At 42.7% G+C, this 24,922-nt stretch overlaps 1 protein-coding gene across 1 annotated transcript; it reads right to left on the reverse strand.

Annotated features, from left to right (window-relative positions):
- Positions 1 to 5,802: 5,802 nt before the first annotated feature.
- On the reverse strand, positions 5,803 to 24,708 carry MEP1A (meprin A subunit alpha). Its single transcript, XM_067544956.1, has 14 exons — positions 24,640 to 24,708; positions 24,531 to 24,555; positions 24,338 to 24,391; positions 23,100 to 23,140; positions 22,915 to 22,990; positions 22,479 to 22,596; positions 20,309 to 20,484; positions 14,683 to 14,904; positions 13,848 to 13,997; positions 12,456 to 12,671; positions 10,576 to 11,049; positions 9,230 to 9,403; positions 6,983 to 7,172; positions 5,803 to 6,127 (listed from the first exon to the last, which is right to left on the reverse strand). Exons 1-14 carry the CDS (start codon positions 24,706 to 24,708, stop codon positions 5,932 to 5,934), a joined length of 2,181 nt encoding a protein of 726 aa, XP_067401057.1. The 3' UTR covers positions 5,803 to 5,931.
- Between the last annotated feature and the right edge of the window lie 214 nt (positions 24,709 to 24,922).

Below are 24,922 nucleotides of genomic sequence, written 5' to 3' on the forward strand. Positions count from 1 at the left end.
CAGTTCAGGATGTAATTTTTAACTGTGGCTTTCTACTGCCACCCAGTGGGAAAATGAAAGCCGAAAACAGGGGAGATAAACCTGCTGAACAGTGCTTAGGTTTTTAAATGGGAGCTTAGCGCTTTTGAACATGTGGTCCCAGTGGTGGGTGCTGAGCACTTGAAAATCCCGGCCTTGCTGGGATTAATGAAACAGACTCATGCTTCTGAGAGCTGGTCAATGCAGAAATAGCTATTGGGAGAAAACAGCAAATGCTGTAACTAAGGCTTGGTCTGTACTACAAAGTTGGGTTGACACAAGGTAACTTACATTGACCTATTTATGTATGTGTCTACACTCAAATTTGTTTCCAGCTGACGTAAGTGCCCCATTACAGTAATGCAGTAAATCCATTCCCTGAAATGGCGCAGAGCCGTGGTCAACCTACTTATATCGACATACTGTGAGCGTAGCTGCTGCATGACCTGTGTTGACTTTAACAGTACTCCAGCAGCTGTCCCACAATGCCTCTGGTCACAACTGAAAACTCCACTGCCCAGAGGTCACAAAGACCAGAAGCCCATCTCCCCCTTTAAAAGTCCCACATGTGCATGAGTGACACAAATGATTAAAGGTCTAGAAAACATGCCCTATGAGGAAAGATTGAAAAAAAATAGGTTTGTTTAGTCTGGAGAAGAGAAGACTGAGCAGGGCCATGATAAAAGTTTTCTAGTTCAGAAAAGGCTGTTACAAGGAAGAGGGTGAAAAATTGTTCCCATTAACCTGTGAGGATAGGACAAGGAGCAGTGGGCTTAAATAGCAACAAGGGAGATTTAGATTGGACATTAGAAAAAACTTCCTAACTGTCAGCGTAGTCAAGCACTGGAACAAATTGCCAAGGGACCTGGTGGAATCTCTGTCCTTGGAGATGTTTAAGAACAGGTTAGTTAGACAGACACCTATCAGGAATGGTCTAGTTATTACTTATTCCTACACTGCGTGCAGGGGACTGGACTAGATGACTTATTGAGGCCCCTTCCAGTCCTATGAAATGCCTTTTTCTGATTGCCCATCTTGGCGAGCACACCTACCAGCTCACATTTGTTGTGTGCAACTGCCCAACTGACCGTGCCAGCTCCATGCACTACACGCACTCCTGCCTGGAGCAGACAGGAGGCTTGGTTCTCTTGGGCTCATGGAGAGACAAGACTGTGCAAACACAGCTATGGACCAGCCATAGAACCATGCACCTGGTTGGGAAAGCCAGTATGACACCCCCCCCCCTCCCCACCCTTCCCTCCTCTGCTTAAATCAGTTTCTGGCTAGGCAGCGGAATTTGGCCTCCATCTCTGTCATGCTAGCACTCAATTTATATGGATTGGGAACAATGAGTTCTCATATTATTGTGCCTCTGCCCCTAACTGGCAGAGCCATTCTCCTCCCTCCCCACAACACACACACATTCCTTCCCCTGTTGTAGGATATTACTTTCTTTTCTTCTGTCTATTGAACCCACTCACCTGCTCATCACCATAGGGCATGTTTATGTCACAGATCTGAAATTCCCCCTTCTACATACAGTTAGAGAGTCATAAAATTCCGTATGTTCCACAGGAGAGGTCTGCCCTACAGGGTGAATTTCATTAAAAAATCAAAACATTGAATTCCTATATTTGAAAAAAAAGATGTTCCCACAGGACTGCAAATGACATGAAATTGACAACTAGATTTGCATAGTCCCCATTTACTTTAGCTGACTGTTTCCCACTGAAAAACTCAAGCCTGCATATCACAGTACCTGTTTGTTATCGCCTAATGCTAAGGTACAAGTCCATTTCTCATAGATTCATCGATTTTTAAGGCCAGAAGCAGCCCATTGTGATCATGTAGTCTAACACCCTGCTTAACCCAGGCCCCTCCGAATTAATTCCTGTTTCAAGTCTGGGAGCTGTGGTTGAACCAAAGTATAACTTTAAAAAAAATCCAGTCTTGATTTTAATATGTCCAGTGATAGAGAACCCACCACAACCCTTGGCAGGTTGTTCCAATGGTCAGTGGAGTACCATGGGTCTCTGGCGTCCTGGGGCCAAACCTTGCATTTGCGCCCTCATGCGCCCCCCACACAGGGCAGGAGGGGTTCTGGTCTCACCAGATGGCCCCCCCCAGCTGCCCTGAGAGGGGAGGTCTGTACCTGTGAGGAGTGGGGAACACACCGCTTTCCTCCTCCTGCACCCTGGGGGCTTTCTGGCACTCATGGTGGTGGCGGAGGCCAGCGCTAGCTGGGCTCCATCGCCACCCCCTCTCGCGCTTACCTGCCGCACAGCGCCCGCCTCTCCCACTCCAGCCCTGCAGCCCAATCAGATCCGGCACCAGCTCCCCCTACTGGGTGGTGGTCCTTACCCCCTGGCCAGGGAGTAGCAGGGCAGGAGTTCCTCCTCCTGGTCATCCCCACCCCTCCACCTGCCCCTGGGCTCCATCCAGCTGCCCCTCATACCCCCCGGCACCTTCCATCTCCTGCACCCTCTCCAATTTATCAACATGCTTCTTCAATTGCGGCCAACAGGACTCGACACAGTACAGCAGAGCATGCTTATGATGGGGGACACTCACCTTCCACGAGAGCCGCCTGTCGGCTGGGTGTGGTGCTGCTCACTTTTTTCTCATGGAGCTCCCTGCATGTTGTTGACCTCACTAGGCAGGTTTGCAGTGGCACAGCCCTCCGGCCAAGTCACACAGTCTTAGAATCGTAGAATATTAGGGTTGGAAGGAACCTCAGGAGGTCGTCTAGTCCAACCCCCTGCTCAAAGCAGGACCAACCCAACTAAATCATCCCAGCCAGGGCTTTGTCAAGTCAGGCCTTAAAAACCTCTAAGGATGGAGATTCCACCACCTCCCTAGGTAACCCATACCAGTGCTTCACCACCCTCCTAGTGAAAAAGATTTTCTTACTATCCAGTCTAGACCTCCCTCACTACAATTTGAGATCATTGTTTCTTGTTCTGTCATCTGCCACAGCTGAGAACAGCCTAGCTCCGTCCTCCCTGGAACCCCCCCCCCCTTCAGGTAGTTGAAGGCCGCTACCAAATCCCTCCTCACTCTTCTATTCTGCAGACTAAACAAGCCTAGTACCCTCAGCCTCTTCTCATAAGTCATGTACGCCAGCCCCCTACTCATTTTTGTTGCCCTCCGCTGGACTGTCTCCAATTTGTCTACATCCTTACTTTAGTTGGGGGGCCCAAAATTGGACACAGTACTCCAAATGAGGCCTCCCCAGTGCCAAATAGAGGGGAATAATCACTTCCCTCGGTCTGCAGGCAATGCTCCTACTATGCAGCCTTATTGACAAGGTACCCTTTTTGGTAAGGGCACACTGTTGACTCAAACCCAGCTTCTTGTCCACTGTAATCCCCAGGTCCTTTTCTGCAGAACTGCCCGTCAGTCCTCAGTCTAGAGCAGTGCATGGGATTCTTCCGTCCTAAATTCAGGACTCTGCACTTGTCCTTGTTGAACCTCATCACATTTCTTTTGGCCCAATCCTCCAATTTGTCTAGGTCACTCTGTATCCTATCCCTACCTTCCAGCGTATCTACCACTCCCCCCATCTTGGTGTCATCTGCAAACATGCTGAGTGTGCTATCCACCCCATCATCCAGATCATTAATGAAGATGTTGAACAAAAGCAGCCCCAGGACTGACCCTGGGGTCACCTTGCTTGTTACGGCTACAGCTAGTCATCGAGACGTTGATCACTACCCATTGAGCCTGATGATCTAGCCAGCTTTCTATCCACTTTATAGTCCATTCAACCAACCCATACTTCTTTAATTTGCTGGCAAGAATAATGTGTGAGTCAATATCAAAAGCTTTGCTAAAGTCAAGATATATCATGTCCACCGCTTTCCCCACATCCACACAGCCAGTCATCTCTTCATAGAAGGCAATCAGGCAGGACTTGCCCTTGGTGAATCCATGCTAACTATTTCTGATCACCCTCCTCTCTTCCAAATGCCTCAACAGTCAACAATAGAAGAACCCCTTCTGAGGTGTTCAAGTCCAAAACAAACACAAACAAAAGTTTTCCAATCCCTGGCTCAAACTGGATGCAGCCCCTTCTTCCTGAGGAAACTTTCTCTCTTCAGGTCCTATTGGGTTCCTCTAAGTCCAGCCTTCTGCTCAGGCTTCTAAGGGAAACTTATCTCATTAGCCTCTCAGGTCTTAGTAAAGAGTGGTGCTGAAACAGTCGCTCTACCCTCACCAGGGCCTTCAGCCTGCATCTAGGCCCTTTTAAATCTAACCCCTTTTCTTGGTCTTTTAAACTAGCTGTGTCCCCTTTCTGGGGCTTAGGCCACTCCAGCACTGGCTGCCGGGGGGACCCGGGCCCTCCCACTACTCCAGTTCCCAGCCCAGGAATACACATATTGCTTCCTTTACTTGGTTGCTGCTACATTCCTGGGCCTCTTCACATCTGTACACTCCCCTAGGGCTAGAGGTCTCAGGTCCTCTTGTTTCCAGATGTAACAAATGCAGCCCATCAATCTCCCTTTGGCCAGAGCAGAGCACCCTTCCTCTCCTACTGGCTCCAACCAGGAACTGACATGTTCAGCCCTGCAGCTCCTTTTATCTGAGCCTGCTGGGCTCTGACTGGCTGCTTCTATGCAGCCTCTCTAGGCAGGCTTGGAGGACTCACCTTCACTGCTCCTTTCCTGGGGCAGGATGTGATAGGACCACAGGGCCTCCAGCAGGGGGCCTCAAAGGTTCAGGTACACCCTGTCACAATGCTCCATTTCCCCTTAGTTGCAGTTACACTTTCAGGTGTCTGATAAATATTAAGTGCTGTCATTCCAGTTGCCATTGTCTGAGCTCCCTTTGCCTTCAGAAGTTCTGTATTCTGCCTACATGAAATTGCTCTTGGATGAAACTTGGGAAATAACGTCTCAGATATGGAAAATAGTTGGAATCCCCTGATAATATAGGATCCTGGCAGTTACTGAATAGAATAGGAACTAAGCATTGTCAGCGCTTCACCAGATTCACTCAGCACCTCCCAGGATGTCTCCTTTATAAAATATTTTCATTCCTCTCCCATGAGTCCCTGTTCCATGGGACAATGACTTTGTCATATATTTCCATGTGGGTTTGAATTTAGCACTAATCACTGCAGGCCAAAACCATCCCTGTTATAACTCTGTTGATGTATTGATGCTGTGTTTTGTTCTTAAAGCCTGACCAATGCCCCCTGAGAGTTTTTCCATTGCTTTAGTGGACACTGGATTGGGCCCATACAGCAGACCTATGCTGAAATATTTGATAACTCCATATGGAAAGGTGCTGTAGAATTTAATAGAAAATGATAACTGGGACTGAACATAAAATTATATCCCTGATATAGAATCTATAGGCTGGTTCAAAAATTCATAGAAAGGAGCTTCTGTTCTACTGCATGCTCTTTGCCAGCCTCTCAGCTGGTCTAAAGCAGCACAGTGACATAGAAATTAGTGGAGCTACATCAGTTCCTGGCTGAGGATCTAGGTCAACAGGTTTTTAGAATAATTTCTATAGAGGCCTAAAGAGCCCTATCGAGTCTGTCCCTGTTAAATTCTGTAGGATTTTTCCATAAGGGAATTTCTCTCAATCATTAAAAAAGTCCTTCCAGTTACTTTATCTGAGTTTGAACATTGGCTATTTTTCATTGGTCAGAGCAAATGCATGGGATCGCCTCATTCTTGCCTGTCTTTGAATAAACAACAATCTGATGAAAGAATATGAATTAAAAATTCTCCAGGTTGTTCCCATGTTATAAACTTTTATTAAACAGCAATTCTGTGTGAGGGCTCTTTAAATGCCATGCCCTGCATCATCAGTGAAATGTTGATAGAACATTTCTACATTCATATCTTGAGAGTTTTGACATATTTTATTCCTGTGTCCATTTTCATTAAAGACCAAACTCTCTTAAGCTTCAGGAACAATATCATGCTTACTTTTATCCCACTGAAACATTTGTGTTCTAGCTAGCATGGAAACAACTGCGATAATTAATACTATTATTCCGGCAGCTCCACCAACCATCATTCCAAGTCTATTTCCATGGACCTGTGCCGCCTGGCATCTCTCGCCGGTATAAAAGAAGGTGTGGCCTGAGGGACACCTGGGAATAAAAGACAACAAATGTAAAGGCATGGTGGTTATTTTCCTGCCCTGCAGGACCATTGCAAGATCTTCCATCTACCATCAGAACACCTGAAAGAACTAAGAGGCCTGTCTGCTGTGTACTGAGGACTGTTTGGTTTCAGAGAGGATGTTCCATCTAGACACAGCCCTGAGCAGGATCCAGTGTGGAGCTATCTCATCCCAGAGCTGAGAAGGACAGCAAGCTCAAAGAGGCTTTTTCCCCCAAGATGACTGGGATACACTGGGCAGCTCCCAGTAGAGTGGTTCAGGCCAAGCTTCCCCTCTTCCTTTAGTGTAATTTATGTCTCCTGGGAGTACCCACAAAGGGAGGGGTCCCTGCACTCGCCTGAGGACTCCGAGTGAGAGAAAGTTTGAGCAAAGGAGCTGTGTGTTCCTGTCACAATGCCTGATAATGTGGAGGACCTGACATTAATGTCTGTAGTAATCAACTGAGGCCTGGTCTATACTGCTGCCGGCCGTCGACAGGGGATGCACAAGCTACATAATGTAGTTTGCGCATCTCCCTTCGACTTATTTATGTTGCCATACTGCGGCGTCTCCACTGTGCTCCGTCAGCGGGAGACACCCTCATGTCGACGCAGGCTTACTCTTTTTAGGGGGATGGATTTATTGCGTCGACCAGCGAGCACTTCTGGGATCGACTGAGCAGGTCTCCACAGCCCGCTCCGTCGATCCCACCGCATTGATCGGTGCAGCCCCGGCAGTGTAGACATTCCGCGAGAGTCTTATCTTCTCATGAGCTGAATGCTGATTAGATGCATCAGCCAGTGCATGAGAAATCTAAGGCTGGCATGAAAGTGGCCGGTGGTACCTACAGCTTGCTTTTCCTTTCACATTCACACAGACGCCATCATTTTGGCAAGGATTTGGGTCACACGGGTCTCTCACGTAGGACGGCCAGTCTTCAAGGGGGCCGGTGTTCTGGGCTGACCTCTTCTGCCTTTCAAGAACGGGCTGGGCAGGTTTAATAGGCACTTCTGTCTTTTTGAGATAGGTTAGATCTTTTAAAAAGGAAAAAGAGAGAGAGAGAATGGATATTAGCAACTGACATTATTATACATTGTGCTTTTCATCCCAAAGGATCCCATGGTGCTTAACAAACAATTGCATATTATCTTTCCTTGTTCCTTGCTCCATATATGGAGCTCTCACTGGTATCGGAGGAAGCTCTGCATGTGTAACAAGAGAAGAACATGCCCCTGCTCAATCGATCGATAGATAGATCGATAGATAAATGGATTGAACCAAACTAAAACCTTAGACGCTGGGATGTTTGAAATCCGGACCCAAATTTTGCAGCCTGAGCCCACCACTAACACATATAGGAATCACTGAATCAATTATTGAGATTACTTGGCAAATGACTTAAATCCAAGGCTTCTATGGTAGCTTTCTCTGAAATGTCCTCATAGAAAGTTAACAAAGTTTGGAGGGATTATTTAAAGGAAGATCTTAAAAAGCAGAAACAGGGTGAATTAGAATATCTGAATTAGACTGAAAGAGGACCTTGATATAAAGGGCTTTGCTGAAACATGATGGAATAACAAACATCAAATCTGTATGGATACAAGCCCCAGTAATAAGAATGCAAATATATTAACATTATAATATTAATATTATAATATATCATGCATCCGACGAAGTGGGTTTCTGTCCACGAAAGCTTATGCCCAAATAAATGTGTTAGTTTTTCAGGTGCCACAGGACTCTCGCTGATCTGCTAAAAACAGACTAACACGGCTACCCCTCTGGAACTCAGATATTAACAGGATTGTTCTACCAGCTTCCAGATCAGGGGAAGGTTATTACAGAGTGCACAATGAAGCAGGAGGTCACAGAGGTAACTAATTCTAATAAAACAGTAATAAATGGTGATTTCAGTTAGCAGGGTATAAACCAGTCAAATGTTACAATGGAACAAGGTTTAGAATGGCAATTTCTCAGCAACTTAAATGATTGCTTCTTGGAAAGAGCATAGGAGAGAACAGAGGAGGATCAGCTATTCTCATCTTAGGGTCTGTCTATATTTAAAACACTGGAGTTGCGCTGCTGTAGCTTTCAAGTGTTGACAAGCCCTTAGTAACACCCTGGAGCTGGGTCAAGAAGTTATCTGACCCCCAAGACAAAAGAAATTAAAATCCTTAGACTCAGGATGGAGGCTATTCAAGCAACCTTCACAAAGTGTCCCAGAAGGAATGCAGGAAAGGAAACATGCAGGCAAGAAAAAGCAGATTCTGGGTGAAATTTTCAAAAGTGCCCAAGGAACCCATGTCCCATTTTCAAGAGAATTAGAACGCTTCGGCCCAGATCCTCAAAAGAATTTAGGGCACCTAGCTCCCACTGAAATCCCACTGAGTTAGGTGCCTACGTATCTTTGAGGCTCTGAGGCCTAGGAACCTAAGTCCCACTGAAAGTCAATGATTTAGTCTTCTAAGGATTTTGATTTCCTTTCCATTGAAAGTCAATGGGACTTAGGATCTAAAATGCCTAAGTTGCTTTTAAAAATGGAATTTAGACACCTAAGTCACTTAAATTCTGAAAATCTTACCCCAGAAGATTAAATGACAAGGTTCAAGAGCTTATTCAACCAAAGAGATATCCTTCCAAAAATGGACACCAACCCAACAATAAGCAATCAAGACATAAGATGGAAATTAGGAGCAGGGATGATTATTGAAAATACAATAGCTCATTATATAAATCAATGTACATCCTTACTTGGAATACTGTGTTCATTTCTGGACATTCTTTTCCAAATAGACACAGCAAGCCAAATTTTTAAAAGTATGTAGGTGTCTAAAGATGCAAATAAGCACCCACTGGGATTTCAAAAAATGCCTATGTGCCTAACTCTTATTGAAATTAAGCGAGGTCCTCTTGAAAAATCACAGAAGGTGTCTATCTGCATCTTAAGGTGCCTAAATATCTTTAAAAGTCTGGCCCAGAAAAATAGAAGGGGCTCAGAGATTTATGACAATCATTACTGGAGTACCTATCTGAACAGACTTTGAAAGGAGAACCTGTTCAGTTCCATGAGGAGAAAGAAAAGATTCAGTACCTTGAAATTCGGCAAAAATAATGAGGTCATCATTTTTCAGGAAATTCCTCTGTCTCAGCTGTTTGTGAGAGATGAAACCACTCCACCCCCAGGAATTGCTTCTGTAACAGTTGCATGAAGGGTCAAATGTTCCAACAATGGATGGTTTATCCCATATTGAGGTACCATTTTTGTCTGCAAAATAATATGGATTACACATGACTTGTCTTGAATCAGCAAAAAGCCTAGAACCAAATGTTATTCAGCAATACATGTTAAAGCATTGCAAGGACTTTTTCTGCATTAAAAACCTAGTGGTGGAGTCATGCCACAAAATCAGATTCAGATTTTGAACATCTATGTGAGAGTTTAGGTGTTCTGGATTTTAGCTATCATTATTGTTCTGTTAAAAATCTTTGTTATAAAATACATTCATATAGAAAAGATCATATTTAGAAAGGATGGAGTCAGTTCTACTAAAACAGGTCTGGTAAGATGTGGACTCAGCTGTTGGGTTTTACTTTGCCATCAAACTCTTTCGTCTTACAATTATTATTATTAATTTGTATTACAATAGGACCTAGGAGTTCTAGTCATGGACCAGGACCCCACAGTGCTGGGTGCTGTACAAACACAGAACAGAAAGGTTGCCCCCTACCCCCAAAGAGTTTAGAATCTAAGGGTAAGGCAAGAAACAACAGAGGGAGACAGACAGAGAGGCAGATGGAGGGATCGCTGCATATGCTGTGGGTGAGAATAATTTAGAACTCTCACAGGTTTCCAGTTACTTTATTAGTTAAATACAGCCAAGTCAGTGCTTGGGATGACAATCTAAATACGAGCAAGCTATCTGTATTCAAGTGCACCAAACCCAGACATTTTGCGAGTTCAGCTAGTCAGACCTATCATGGGGTTGCGATGTTCTTGCGGTGTTGCAGTGTGTCACATTGTGAAACACCGCTCATCAGATCATGTCAATGGCCTGGAAGAGCTCCAGGAACCCATTCTCAGAACACAGGCAGAATTCTGGGTCTCAACTTGGCTTTGAAGAACTCTATATTTAGAGTCAAACTCAAATATCTCTGGGCTCATTCGCCACTCTAATAATAACATTTATTAATAAACACCTAACACTCGTAGAGCACTTTTTTATCTGAGGTGAGCTTGTGTTATTCCCATTTTACAAATAGGAAGCCTGAGGCATAGAGAAGGAAAGGGACGTGCCCAAAGTCACCCAACAAAGCAATAGAAGAGCTGGGAATAGAAACTATATCTCCCAACTCCAAGTCCCATGCCCTCTCCACTGAATCACACTCCCTTTCTCTTGTGCTTGCTGCTTCAGTCATTTTCATGCAGAAGCCGCTTACCTGACAAAACCTGACTCTTGTCTGTTGTGAAACTCCTGCTGGAGGACATCCTGTTCCGGACATCAGGGTGCTGGTCTAGCACCGTTAGAATAGCTTGTCTGTTCTCAGCAGGCCAATTCAGAACATTGTCATTCTCTCCACTGCACAAGTGAAAATAAATACGGGTGTAGTCTGCAAAGTTGGAATCAACTATGCCACGAGGATACAAAGTTATGCCATAACCATAACCCTCAGGGCTATAAAACCGGGGACTATGCATCACAGAGCCTGAAACTGAGGTCTGGAGAACATGGGTGAAGTTCCGAATGAGCCATACGGCACTGGGGCATGGTGTCTCAGTTAGGGTGACATCATCAATAAAAATTCCAGCAGATGAGCTGCTGTGACTGCCCCTTAGTCCTTGGAAGACGTATCTGAACTTCTCTTGAGCCTTGAGGGTCACATGGGCAATTTTCCAATTGTGGTCACTATCTCCTACAGAAGAAACGAGAACCAGGGACATGATTAGTAACAATATGCCTTCGTAGCACATTTATTGTTATCCAACCACCTATTTAAGCCACATACTAAGACAAATGGATTTCCCCATAACCATGAAGGGTATTGATAATATACTATTATACATTTATATTTCAGTATCACCTAGAGGCCAACTAGGGCACGGGCCCATTGTGCTAGATGCTGTACAATCCAGAGAGCTTACAGTTTAAAAGACAAGATATAAGAGGTCGATGAGACAAACAAGATGCTGAGGGCAGGTGGCACAAGCTGTCCCCATATGACCACGATTTTGCCAAGGTACAATCCTTCATCCTGCAAATCCCACCTGCAGGATATTCATAGGTCCTCAAAACTCCCTGGGTTTTTACAGCACAATTTCATGGTAACTGAGGCATGCTGAGCAAACCCACAAAAGTGGCAACTCTCATTAATGTTTTATTTTGCATTTTCTTTAACTTGGTCTAATGTAATCTCAAAATAAACAACCAGGGTCAGATTCTTCCTCGAAGTGACCCTATGGCAGTCATTAGAGGGACACAAGGGCTGAATGTTGCCCTTCATGTTGTAGGAGAGCCAGATTCTAATCCCCTTACTCACACTGAATAGCATCTGACTCCTTGAGAAATCCAATTGATTTCTAGGTTCAGGTGCATCAAAATCAATGGGATTGCTCATGAAGTAAGGTGTTATTTAATATGACTGACAGTATTACAATCTGGCCTACTATGACTGACTTTTTGTGGTACACATTTAGACCATTTGTTGGCTACCTCCTTGCCCTTTCCTATTATTCCAGGGTGACCCCAGGACTCAAAGTGTTCTCTGTTCAGACACAAGTTTAAAGTTTGGTATCAAAGCACTGGTATTAGATGGTGCCACTTAAATTCAGTGAATCACTGGAACCACATTTCACTGGGAAGGAAGTAGGAGTTGATGAATTTTCTGCATGGAAAATGCTCTAGAAGCGAATACATGTGCAAGCTGTCAGGATCAAAGCTCTCATTTGCATTAACAATGCCGAGGATCATTGCTCCTATTTGCATACGCATAGTGATTAATTACCTCTCACAGTGCAAATGTAACCCTTTGAAAGCCCTGCTTTGCTCTTACCTAAAGCATTAATACTAACAGGAAAATTGTGACCTATATTGTTTGGGACCATCCAAATTTCCCCATCCAGCGATCACATACAGCCATGCACACAGTATGTATGTTGCACTCACACACCAGAATGCCTACCTGGCTAGCAAAATGCTGACCTGACAGGCTTGAGAAAATGCTTATGTTTCTGAACAAGTTTGTCTCATTTCTGAATACAATATGGTATCCCTGCCCCCGCACCCCATTTTTTTGTTGTCACCTAATATTTTCAAAATTACCTTGAAACGTTTCGACTTTAACCAGTGTGCGAACATTCCCGGTGCCATCATCCTTTCTAACCCAGATGACAAGCTTATCAGAGGGGCTTCCGGTGATCTTATAGAAGAACTGGAGACACTGCTGAGTTCTCTTTGGGTAAAGGATCCTGGATTCTAGGAGAGCCATATCTTCTGCCTTGCCAGAGCTAGTGTCAAAGTACATGAAAGACCCAGCATCTATAGAGAAACTGTGCATCAGTTATTGCTTCTTCTTAATTTTTCTGCCTGCTGCATGACTTGTGGCTGCATAAATGTATGTGCAGTGTATATGATGAAGATGAAGCAGCTGCATGTATAGAGCCTCACAACACTACTATTTTTTTTAGGTATTATCTCTTATCCCCATGTCTCCAATGGAGAAGCTGAGGCACAGAGAGGCTATGCAGAAGACCCTGGAATAAAATCCAGGGGGTTGATGCCAGTCTTTCTCTAACCATTAAACTATACTGTCAATCAGCCAAAGTAGCATGACCACCTGTCCTGAAGTAGACTGGTCATATTTTTCTGAAGTCTGTGGGAGTTTTGCCTGACTAAATAGTGGAAGATCAGGCCCTTAGTTTTCAAACAAGCCTTGGGAATTTTTTTATTTTAATTTGTGAGCAAATGCTTCCTGAACTTGACACTGCTGGGCTCTGTGAATGGCTTATGCTGGGGGCTGACCTTTGCAATTTTTTGTGATTTCCCCTATTTTGAAAAACAGAAAATTGGGGATTTTGTGTAAAATTGTCATTAAATACTTGAATGGAAGGACCTTAAAAATCATTGTTTGATTCTTCAGGATATCAATTATTGACCCAAAACTGTTCCAGCCTCAACATGCCTCACATTTCATTTATTTATTGAGTGTAACAGTTATCAGAGATTAATGTGCAATTCTTCACTCTTATCTTGTGCTAAAATCATTGTTAATCACCCCTCAACAGGTACAGTAGGTCACTTTCCAGCATATGTTTATTATGCCTCTAGTTAAGCCACAACACGTGTTCTTTGTCCCCTTTTATATTGCTGATTTGGTCTGGATAATATACTGTACATTGCAAAAAGACTGCAGATTTGGCACTGGAGATATCACTACCTTTGTACTTCTTTATCAAGAGAAAGCAAAGTGCCAAGGTGATGGGAAAAGGGTGTTAGCTAGGACAGAGTTAGAACGGTCTCCTCAAAACTTCTTTTCCTGACATGGTCTCTCCTTTCAGTTTGATCAGCTCCCAGGATTTTCCAAGTATTGGCTGCAATGTTAGCATCTGTCCGAAGCTGTCTTTAAAACACAGATGTCACCCTCACTCAGACACGAACAAGAGACCTTTGGGGACCCTAACTTTTACTCAGGTACATATTTATTTTTTATTTTACCTTTGCAGCGCAAAAGGAGTGTATGGTCTTCTTGCCCCACAAGGCTGCTTTTCTTATGGACCCAGTCTGCGTCATCTTCAGTGCCCTGAACCATGCCACAGATATTGGCAAATTCAAAAGCACACTGGTCCAAAATGGTGTGAGTTGAAGCTGAAAGAACATGTCTGTGGTTAACATTCAAAGAAGCCTCTAGGAAATAAAATATGTTTTAAGGAAGAGTGGGATATTGCTGCTCAAATTGTTTCTCCCTTCTGTATGCTTTTCCTGATGAATAAGTTTTTATGCAACACATCACACAGCACTTATACAAAGGGCTTAGTCCCGCAGCCCTTGCCCTCCCTGAGTGGTCAAAATGATTCCTTACATAGCTATTACACAACTCGTTGGTTCCTGAAGATAGCAAATAAAATCAGCTATCCCTGACTGATGCACGACCTGACCACTTGGCTGGCTTCTTGCAGTTGTCACAACCCAGGTGATCCTCAAGCAAGGATCTGAAGGAGGAGAAGGTTAATTCATGGAGGGGGATCCCTGAATAAGGCACAGCATGGAAGGAAGCATAGAAATGGATGAGTGTAATTCTTTCATTCAGGAACTGGACCGCTTCAAAAGCAATAATAGCAGAGAACTAAAAAATAACCTACTCCTTGCATCACTCAGCCCAATTAGTATTGCAGTAAGGTCAGCTGATGACAAGTTTTCTATAGTTCCTCCCTCTTTGGCTCTCTCTTCTTTTTTTATTTATTTATTTAAACATAAATATGAAGGGGAGCAAAGAAATGATGTTAAAGCCCAAACATGTGGAGCACTTGACAATGGCTCAGTGGGGACTTACTGCAGTTGTACATGCGATTGAGCCTTTCTAAATCAACGGCACTGAAATCCAAGCGCTGTCCAATAATATCATTAAATGCTGGTATCTTTGCAGTGATCGTTGGGGCACTCTTGTTTTTGTTGAATGAGAACGGCTCGTAATGCATCACTGATTCGTAATCGTAGGGGGTGTTCAGGTCGGAGATGAACGTGTCGTCGTACTTCGCAAAGTTGTGAGCCTGGCCTGGTGAAAGAACAAATGAGTGAGTCATTGTTAAAATAGTCAGAATCTTTCCCAAGGCAAAAATGCCCCTGTGATGAACATACTAAGGCTCAAAAGTTATAATATGTTCATGCAGAATGGAATCAACCTGGTGGATTCAAAACCAAGTACAATGTGGTTGGAATCAGAATTTTACATGATTGGTTTTATGAAGCAGTTTTGGCAACAGAATGCTCTCGTTTTAGATCCCAATTTTCGTTTCATGTGTCTTCTGCTTGTGCACATTTAAATAGCTTCCACATGCAGCTTTTGAGCGCTATCCCTTGTGAAGGCACATGATGGAATTTCCAGGCATTAAATATATTTGTGCTTGCCTGTCACTCAGCTTGCACCTATAAATAGATCGTAGATCTGCCCTGACTCACACTGATGTAAACTGGTTTAATGAGAGCAGAGTCTGGACTTGTGCATGTGAGTCTGCTTGCACTAATAATAGTGCTCACAAACGGTGCACGTATACATAAAGGCCATGTTTTGAAAAAGTGGTTCTTAATATTTTTCGTTTTCAGAAGGTGCTCACACATCTCCTTGTTTCTCTCAGTTGCTTCTCTTCTCTGCCTCCTTTACACCTTACATTACAGTCACTCTTCCAACTAAGGCCTCGATCCTGCAAAGTGTGAATCTCTTGAGCTCCAATCCAGCAAGGCATGTACGTAACTGCTCAATTTTATTCATGTGAGTAAATCTATTGACCTCAATGGGACTACTCACACACTTAAAAGTTAAGCCCAAGTTTAAGTGTTTTGCAAGTATTGGGTCCAGAGTACTCAACACCTTGCAGAGTTAAGCTCTAATGAATGATGACTGCATCTCATTCTGGAGCCTTTATTGCCAATGCAAATGTTTGCCAGAGCATTGGGTCTTTAGAGCAACAAGGGGTACTTCTGCTCAGCAGGGGATGTATGTGACACCTGTAGAGTGATCCCAGCCCTGGCTGTCCCATGGGACAAAGAACTGAGTGAAAATGCAGAGTTTTGCCACACTGAATGTTATGACATTTGCTGCAATTTCACCCATTTTCACATCCCTGTGTCACTAAAATGGTAATTTGGCTGCAGAAGCATAAGAAATGGTAACGTTTCCATTGTTTTCCTGAAAACACTGTTACTATAAAAAAGAGAAAAACCTATTTTTTCAATTAAAATAGCCCCTATTTAGTGCCAATAATTCACAAAAAGGGATCAATTTCAAGCTTGCAGAGTTTGAGGAAAAGGGAGGGAAAAAATTAACATTTCAAATTATACTGTGACTGTTTTGGCTGCTTCGCGCTGCTATTAAAATTCTCATTATCTGCAATTAGAAACAGCATATGGCTGCACTGCGTGAACAATTATTACTAAATATCCTTAACAGGTACTATTTCCCAGTCTAGCTTATTGGCATAAGCACCTCCATGCTCAACACAACTGTCTGGGAGTCAGAGCTGAGGATTGCCTGAAAGTTTATGTTTATTTCCTTTTAGAGGTTTGAATTGAAACATTGAATTAATTCCTGCCAGAGAAGCACTATAGCTTTTTACAGCTCAGAGGAAGGAAGGAAGGTAGCCTACGCAAAAGATCAGTTATAGAAGAACAAGCCTCTGCTTTTTAGCAGCTTATCAGTAAATGAATAACTTTTAGATGAAGAACCTTTGTAAAAAGAGCATCGCACTGCCAATAAAAGAAGCAGGTGTCAGGTTGCTCAAATCCATCCTTTGCTGATACATGTTGCCAGTGATTCAGAGCCAGAGGTTGTCCAGCCTTTATGCCGATGCAAGATATTAGGAGGGCATATGAAACCTTTTACTGTATCCCCCATGCAGTGCCCAGCTAGAGTTGCAGGCTCTGAACTACCCAAAGAAACTTTAGTAGGTGTTTTCCCTTGGTAAGACCGGCGGGATTTGTCCCAGGGGAAAGTGGGATCTATAGCTGATAATGACACCTACAGAGCTTGGTAGCTGGGGTAATGTTACACTAACATTCACTTGCTGTAATTGTTCCTTTTTACCATTTTATTGCATGTGTCATATTTGGGCAGACAGGGTGTTGTTGATAATATGAAAAGAATAAAGAAAAGTGATGAATGGGTGGCTCGAGAGATCAAGAAGGCTGAGGTGTTTAACGTCTATTTTGCTTCAGTCTTCACTAAAAAGGTTAATGGTGACCAGATACTCAACACAATTAATATTAACAAGAGGGAAGGAATGAAGCCAAATTAGGGAAAGAACTGGGGTGACCAGATGTCCCAATTTTATAGGGACAGTCCCATATTTGGGACTTTTTCTTATATCGGCGCCCTATTACCCCATCCCGATTTTTCACACTTATAGCTGGTCACCCTAGAAAGAACAGGTTAAAGAATATTTCAATAAGTTAGATGTATTCAGCAGGGCCTGATGAAATTCATCCTAAGGTACTTAAGGAACTAGCTGAAGCAATCTCAGAACCATTAGCAATTATTCTTGAAGACTCTTGGAGGATGGGTAAGGTCCCAGAGCATTGGAGAAGGGCAAACATAGCATTTGTCTATAAAAAAAGGAACAAAGAGAACCCGGAAAATTATAATCAAGTCAGCCTAACTTCAATCCCTGGAAAGATACTGGATCAAATTATTAAACAATCAGTATGTAAGCACCTAGAGGATAATAGGGTTATAAGGAATAGCCAGCATGGATTTGTCAAGAATAAATCATGCCAAGTCAACCTAATTTCCTTCTCTGACAGGGTTACTGGCCTAGTGGGTAGGGAAGAAGCAGTAGATGTGACATATCTTGATTTTAGTAAGGCTTTTGACACAGTCCCACATGACATTCTCATATGGGGAATGATGGGGAAATGTGGACTAGATTAAATTATCATAAAATGGGTGCACAACCAGTTGAAGACCATACTCAAAGAGGAGCTATCATTGGTTTGCTGTCAAACAGAGAGGGCGTAACTTATGGGTTCACACAGGACTCAGGCCTAGGTCTGGTACTATTCAATATTTTCTTTAATGTTTGGATAACAGAGTGGAGAGTATGTTTATAAAATTTTTGGATAACATTAAGCTTTTTGTTGCAAGCACTTTGGAGGACAGGATTAGAATTCAAAATGACCTTGACAAATTGGAGAATTGGTCTGAAAACAAGATGAAATTCAATAAAGACAAGTGCAAAGTACTTCACTTAGGAAGGAAAAACCAAATGCAAACTACAAAATAAGAAATAACTAGGTTATTGTTATGCACATGCACAAAATGGGGGCTAGATGGTAGTACTGCTGAAAAGGATCTGGAGGTTATAATGGATCACAAATTGAATGTGAGTCAATGCATTTGCCAAAATGCAGTTGCCAAATAGGCTATCGTTCTGGGGTGTATTAACAGGAGCGTCATATGTAAGATAAGGGCAGTAATTGTCCCACTCTATTTAGCATGGGTGAGGCCTCAGATGGAATAGTGTCCAATTATAAAGGAGTGCTGCATTTTAGGAAAGATGTGGATAAATTGCAGAAGTCCAGAAAAGAGCAACAAAAATGATGAAAGTTTAGAAACCTGATACATGAGGAAAGGTTAAAAGAACTAGGCATATTTATTCTTGAGAAAAGAAGACTAGAAAGAGAACCTGATAACAGTCTTCAAATGTGTTAAGGGTTGTTATTAAAAGCCTGGTGATCAATTGTTCTCCATGTTCACTGAAGGTGGGACAAGAAGCAACAGGCTTAGTCTGCATGAATTAGGTTAGATATTAGGGAAAACTTTCTAACTATAAGGGCAGTTAAGTTCTGGAATAGGCTTCCAAGAAAGGTTATTCATTGGTGGTGTTTAAGGTTGAACAAACACCTGCCAGGGATGGTCTAGGTATACTTAGTCGTGCTTCAGCACAGGAGGCTGCACCAGAGGGCTTCTCGAGGTCCCGTCTAGCCCTGCTTGTCTATGATTCTACTATTGGTTACAGGTTGTGAAGCCTTTCAGCACATCTGGACAATAAGGATCGGAGACTGTGTCTTACTATGTGTTTGTTCAGCACCTCGCCCAGTGGAACCCCAAACTCAGCTGAGGCATGTAGGCCTTATATTTAGTATTATTATTGTATTTTATACTGCTGGCTCAAATCCAACCCACGGTAAGAGCAACTGACATGTTTCGCCAGCTGATGGCTGTTTGGTGAGCTAAGTGAGGTGAGTTGTTTTTAGTTCAATTTAGTGATGGTGGGGGAAATCTCAATGAACAGTTGGCAGCCCCAGTCATGCCATGTTGGCAGCCCCCACACAGATGCTAAGGAATGACTGAATATGGACCTACAACTCCCTCTCCGTTCTAGAGACAGGTGAGACACATTTCGGGGCAAAGCTGAGTGGGCATGCATACAATACAGTTACTTGTCTGGTAGAAAATATCAGCTATTTAGTCTGAAGGACAGAAGAGTATTTTTACCATTTAGTTAGTGCATGTGAAAGGAGATGGGCGGATAACCCTGGAGATTGAAGTCATCTGTTTATCACATATGCTATGGACAACAGTGGTGCAAGCTTCCATTTTTGGTCCCATCAATGCACTTGAACACTGAACAAAAAGAACCACCTCTAGGACTGAAAGAGTGGCCCATTTTGGGGGTCTGTGTGGAGACTAGCAATAAGGAGGCCAGTAGAGGTGACATTTGTTACATGGTCACATGGACCAGGTTATTGTTGGACCTCACTTCTTCCTCTCTTCTATGTTTATGTTCTCCTCTCTTTATTATTATTTATATTACATTAACATCTAGCACTAGGACCCCATTGTGCTAGGTACTGTATAAACCTGTAGTAAAACACAGCCCCAGCCCCAGAAAAGCTTTTTAATTGAAATAGAGAAGTCAGAGAAATAGGGAGAGGGGAAGCAAAGGAACAGAGAAGTGAAGTGACTTGCTCAAGGTTACACAGAAGGTCAGTGGCAGAATCAGGAACAGAACCCAGGACTCCTAACTTCCAGGCCAATCCTCTATCCAACGCTACCTCTCAGATCTGGGGTATCATCTTAAAAAAAAAACCCAGCTGAGATAAAATGATGTTGGACTATCTCCTACACCTAAAAGTGCAGGAGTATCAGCTTTTAGAGATGCTCCAATAATGGCCTGATACTGCATCCTTGACTTTCATGTGGCTCTAAAATTCTATCTCAGGTGGCTTTAAAATCTAATGTATTAGTGAGGAAAATAAGATACTCTCAACTTCTGTAGTTCCAGAGGGGTAGCCGTGTTAGTCTGTTTTTAGCAAAATAGCAAGAGTCCTGTGGCACCTTAAAGACTAATAAATGTATTTGGGCATACGCTTTCGGGGGCAGAAAGCTACTGCATCAGTTGCACAGGACTCTTGCTGTTCAACTTCCGTACTTTCCAAACTCTATATTGACATTTAAAACTGACCTGGAAGAATTTCATTCCACCAGATGTCCACGTAATCATCCCGGTCTGTCCTCGATTGCTCATGATAAAATCCCAAGGCATGTAAGAGCTCATGCTCCACAATAGCTTTCTGGTCACACCGCTCTCCAATGGAAAGGTTTTGCCCAGTCTGCCGGTCACCGACCATGGACCAGCATCTGAGAAAGAAAGAGACTTCACTGTCATAAAATCATAGACGTGTAGGACTGAAAGGGTCCTCAATAGGTCATCTGGTCCAGTCCTCTTTACTCAAGGCAGGCCTACATAATAACTAGAGCATTCCTGGCAGGTGTTTGTCTCATCTGTTCTTAACAACCTCCCATGACAGAAATTCCACAGCCTCCCAAACTACCCTGACAGCTAGGAAGTTTTTCCTAATTTCTCACCTAGACCTCCCTTGCTGCAATTTAAACCCATTGCTTCTTGTCTTATCCTCAGAGGCTAAGGAGAACTATTTTTCACCCTCCTCCTTGTCATGACCTTTTATGAAAATTGTCATCATGTCCCCCCTCAGTCTTCTCTTGTCTAAATTAACCAACCCAATTTTCTCAATCTTTCCTAACAGGTCATGTTTTCTAAATCTTTAATCATTTTTGTGGCTGTCTCTTGAGAATAGTTTGCAGGTCTTTAAGGACTCAATCTGCTCACTTTATCCAAATGATGTAGAAAAACGTTGTTGCCATAAATATTTAAATAACTAATGTTATTATTCATTATTTGTTAAGTATTGACAATGTGCTGGATGTTGCACAAGACACAGAATGAAGGCAGTCCCTGCTCTGAAGACAAACAGAGACATTATCACAGGCATTAGAGCAGTATATCACATACCCCCTGTTAGACAAGCTCATTCACAACGTCTTAGGTCTATAAGAGCTAAAAACATTAGAACGGACATACTGGGTCAGACCAATGGTCCATCTAGCACAGAGTCCTGTCTTCTGGTGCCAGGTGCTCCTAGCAGTTGGAGGTTTAGGGACACCCTGACCATAGGGTTGCATCCCTGAACACCTTGGCTAGTAGCCATTGATGGAACTAACCTCCATGAATTTATCTAATTCTTTTTTAACCCAGCTATACTTTTGGCCTTCACAACATCACCTGGCAATGAGTTCCACAGATTGACTGTACTTCCTTTTGTTTATTTTAATCCTACTGCCTGCTAATTTCATCAGGTAACCCCTAGTTCTTGTGTTATGTGAAAGGGTAAATGACACTCTCCTATTCATTTTCTCCACACCATTCATGATTTTATAGGCCTCTACCATATCCCACCCCCCCCCCAACCCTTAGTCATCTCTTTTCAAAGCTGAATAGTCCCAGTCTTTTTAACATCTCCTCTTATAGTCCCATCTTGTGTGCCATTTCACAGTAAAACACATGGCAGGGTTCTATACACATAGAGAGGGCAGACTGATCCCTCTCCTTATGCTAAAGAAGAATTTGTCATCAAGCACTAGAGGGATTTAGGATGAGAGGCTGTTAGGAGTCTTATGAGGAAGTACGTAATACACTGGCCTAGTGTGTGACACCCCTCTCATGTTATAGCAGCACATTGTGCTGTGATCTGAGCTATTGACTCCAGCTTAGTCCCTTGTCCCTGCTAAGAGTGTTGCAGAGGCAGTGTGCTCAGCATCTAAGGGAAGAGAGCACCTTATGTCATTCACTGGTGACTTCTCTGGATGACTCAGGAATGAGCCTGATGGACTTCAGAAAGAGCTTCTTCAGATTGGAGGATAAATGAGCCAAGGCAGAGTTGAGGATAGGGAAAAATATAAGAATTATGACTCTGAAAGAACCTTTACAAGGCCCTGAGCTAAAAGAAACATGCATAAGTGATATACTGGATAAGATTCTTGTCTCTTTCTAGCTGCCTCCTCAGTATTCTGTGATCTGGAGATAGTTTATATACAGGAAATAATAGCAGTGCTTCAATAATTTGAGCTTCCATAGCATCTTTTCTTCCAAAGATTTCAAAGCCCAAATTCTTCCTCTCAACACCCTGCAAAGTCGGTGAGGGGTGTACATAGGGATCACCCACCACTGAAATGGAGCCACCTCTGGGGAAGAAGGTGGCAGCTTTTTAAGGGTGCGCAGCAAATCTACACAACAAAAATTAAACAAGAATCTAGGATGTCATCATAATACTTGCCCATTAGCTTTTGTAAATAATATATAGGTGCTCTCTCCTTCGTATGGCTTGAAATCAACACAAGACTTAAGACGGAACATTTCAAACACTTCAAGGATAACCCCCTTGGCATTCAGACCTGGAAAATACATTATCAAAAAAAAGTACCTTTAATACATTGTAAATCACTTGTCTGTGGAGATAAGCTATGTAGTGTACATGCATTATGATATATAGCAGTAAGAGACAAACACTTTAAATTACATTTTTGCTATATCTTTGAATGCTGTGGAATTAGACCTTGATATGACTGGTGGGCCTGCTTATTAGTGTATTTTTAAAAGCTTTGAATGTCATAATGTCATTTCTCTAAGGGTCAAATTCTGGTTTCATGTTGACTCCAATGAGACCAGGATTTGGCCCTAAAAATTGAATAGTAAATTCTAGTCTGCTTTACCTAGGTCATCACCCAGAATGTAGGGAATGGGGAACTTCCATCTGTAGATCTCATTTCTCAGTGCATTACGCCCTTTCTATTGAAAACAGAGGGAAAGGTTAACAGCTTTGGAATAGAGAAGAGGGCTAATAGCACTGCAAATATGAATTGTATGAATGACGTGCATGCGCTTACAAAATACTTACTGGCAGTAAGATATCCCCCTGAAAGAGGTTCAGGCCAGCAGCTGAAAAACAATTTAGGAAAAGGTAATTTAAATAAAATTTCAAATACCGTCTCTTACATCCTGAAAAATGCTGAGTTTATAGAACCATGGAAGTTTCAAGTCTACATTTATGGATAAATTATTAAGGGCCAGTTTCTAGTCTCACTGAAGTAATGGATCTGGCCCATAATTAATAACAGATGCTGCTGCCGGATTCAGTATGTTATTAAAAGGCATGTTATGCAAGATTTACTCTTCCTTATGGCCGTCTATACTCCAATGTCTTTGCCTCATTATAGATGATAGCTTCATAGATTTTAAGTCCCGAGGAATCTATTCCGATCATCTAGTCTGACCTCCGGCATAACACAGACCCTGGGATTTCACCCGTGATTCCTGTATCAAGCCCATAACTTCTGTTCGAGCTAGAGCATCTATTTTAGAAAGAGATCGTGTTTTGATATAAAGACATTAAGTGATGGAGAATCTATCAAGTCCTTAGTTAAGTTGCTCCAATGATAATATAATGTAATATAATATGATATGCACAGAGACACATATATATATATATGTGTGTGTGCAAAATCATATTACAAGAAATAGAAAATTAGATGAGGTGGGTTCATTTTGTTGTGTGTTTTTCCCTGTAATTTCTACACAGTTCAGACAGAAACACAGCAAAGCCATGAATTTACCACCCACTCTATAGAACCAGTTGTTGTGGCAGGGGGAAAAAAAGTGGTAAGTGGCTTCTAAAGCCTTTTCCAGTTGTCACTCGCCTCTAGGCCTTACCCTCAACTGGAATAGTGCCATTAACTTCACTGTGGATTCACCTCAGCTGTGTATGGCCCAATAGCACTGAGTCTTGAGGAGCAAAAGGCCCTCAGCCCTAGCGAATGTTCTTTAACGTCACAGAATTACCACACAGTTCAGAATGACCTGTGATTTTCATCCAGGAAAAGCCCAAGGCTCGGAAAACAGGAGTGTCACGGGGCTAGCTTCAGCAAGACTGGTGGAGCTGCCTGAGGATGTTCATTCAGAGCCTGCCTGCATTATGTCTGTTTATGTCCATTGATATGACTGTCAGCCCTGCCTGAGCATCTGTCCCCCAGTTTTTCAAAAAATAACTACAAATATTAAAAGCTTCTAACCATTTTGACAACGTTTTGCTTACAGCCGTCTCAAAGGGCCTGCATGGGAATTAAAAATGCAACCCACCTAAATTTATTTCTGGAATGTCCTTCGTCAGCTCACCAGCGTCAACATCGTGTTCTGTAAGAAAAGCAAATTAAAAAGAAACCATGATGCAGCCAATAGAGCAGATGTGGTGTCTTGACCTTCCCCCATCCCCACCCACAGAATATAAAAATATAAAATATGTTAACACTGGAAATAGTATATTGAGTCTTACCATCTGCCTTCGCAGGATATTTAACCTGAAAAAGAGCAAAATACATGTTGAATAAGATGTATAACATGTGCCGAAAGAGAGGGTCTGGCAATAGAAGAGTTAGACTTACCAAGAATGTCGTGCAATAGGCAAAACATAATATGAGACACAAGCATGGGAAGTAGTAAGTGGAAACCATTCTTGCAGCAGAGAGAGAAAACAGGCCAACTGATACCTTACAAAGGAATATGTATATATATATATACAATTAATATCTTATAAAACAGTTCCTTGAACTTTGTGCTTAGCATCAGAAAAGAAACTTTGAGCTTCTCATTTTTATCCTGAGCATTATTAAACTAGCAAACATTATTAACTGCATGTGACCGTATCATTATCATTGTTTACCGAAG

Source organism: Emydura macquarii, unplaced genomic scaffold (assembly GCF_026122565.2).
Source record: "Emydura macquarii macquarii isolate MOO-44397 ecotype Brisbane River unplaced genomic scaffold, CSIRO-AGI_Emac_v2 contig_1039, whole genome shotgun sequence".
NCBI lineage: Eukaryota > Metazoa > Chordata > Testudines > Chelidae > Emydura > Emydura macquarii.

Excerpts from the sequence above, each read along its gene's own strand:
- MEP1A (XM_067544956.1), bottom strand. The coding sequence starts at position 24,708 with ATGGTTTCCACTTACTACTTCCCATGCTTGTGTCTCATATTATGTTTT. Across the intron at positions 11,050-12,455 it reads TAAAGTCGAAACGTTTCAAG|GAGATAGTGACCACAATTGG; the intron begins GTAATTTTGAAA and ends TTTCTTCTGTAG. Across the intron at positions 6,128-6,982 it reads AAAGGAAAAGCAAGCTGTAG|GTGTCCCTCAGGCCACACCT; the intron begins GTACCACCGGCC and ends TTTTATTCCCAG.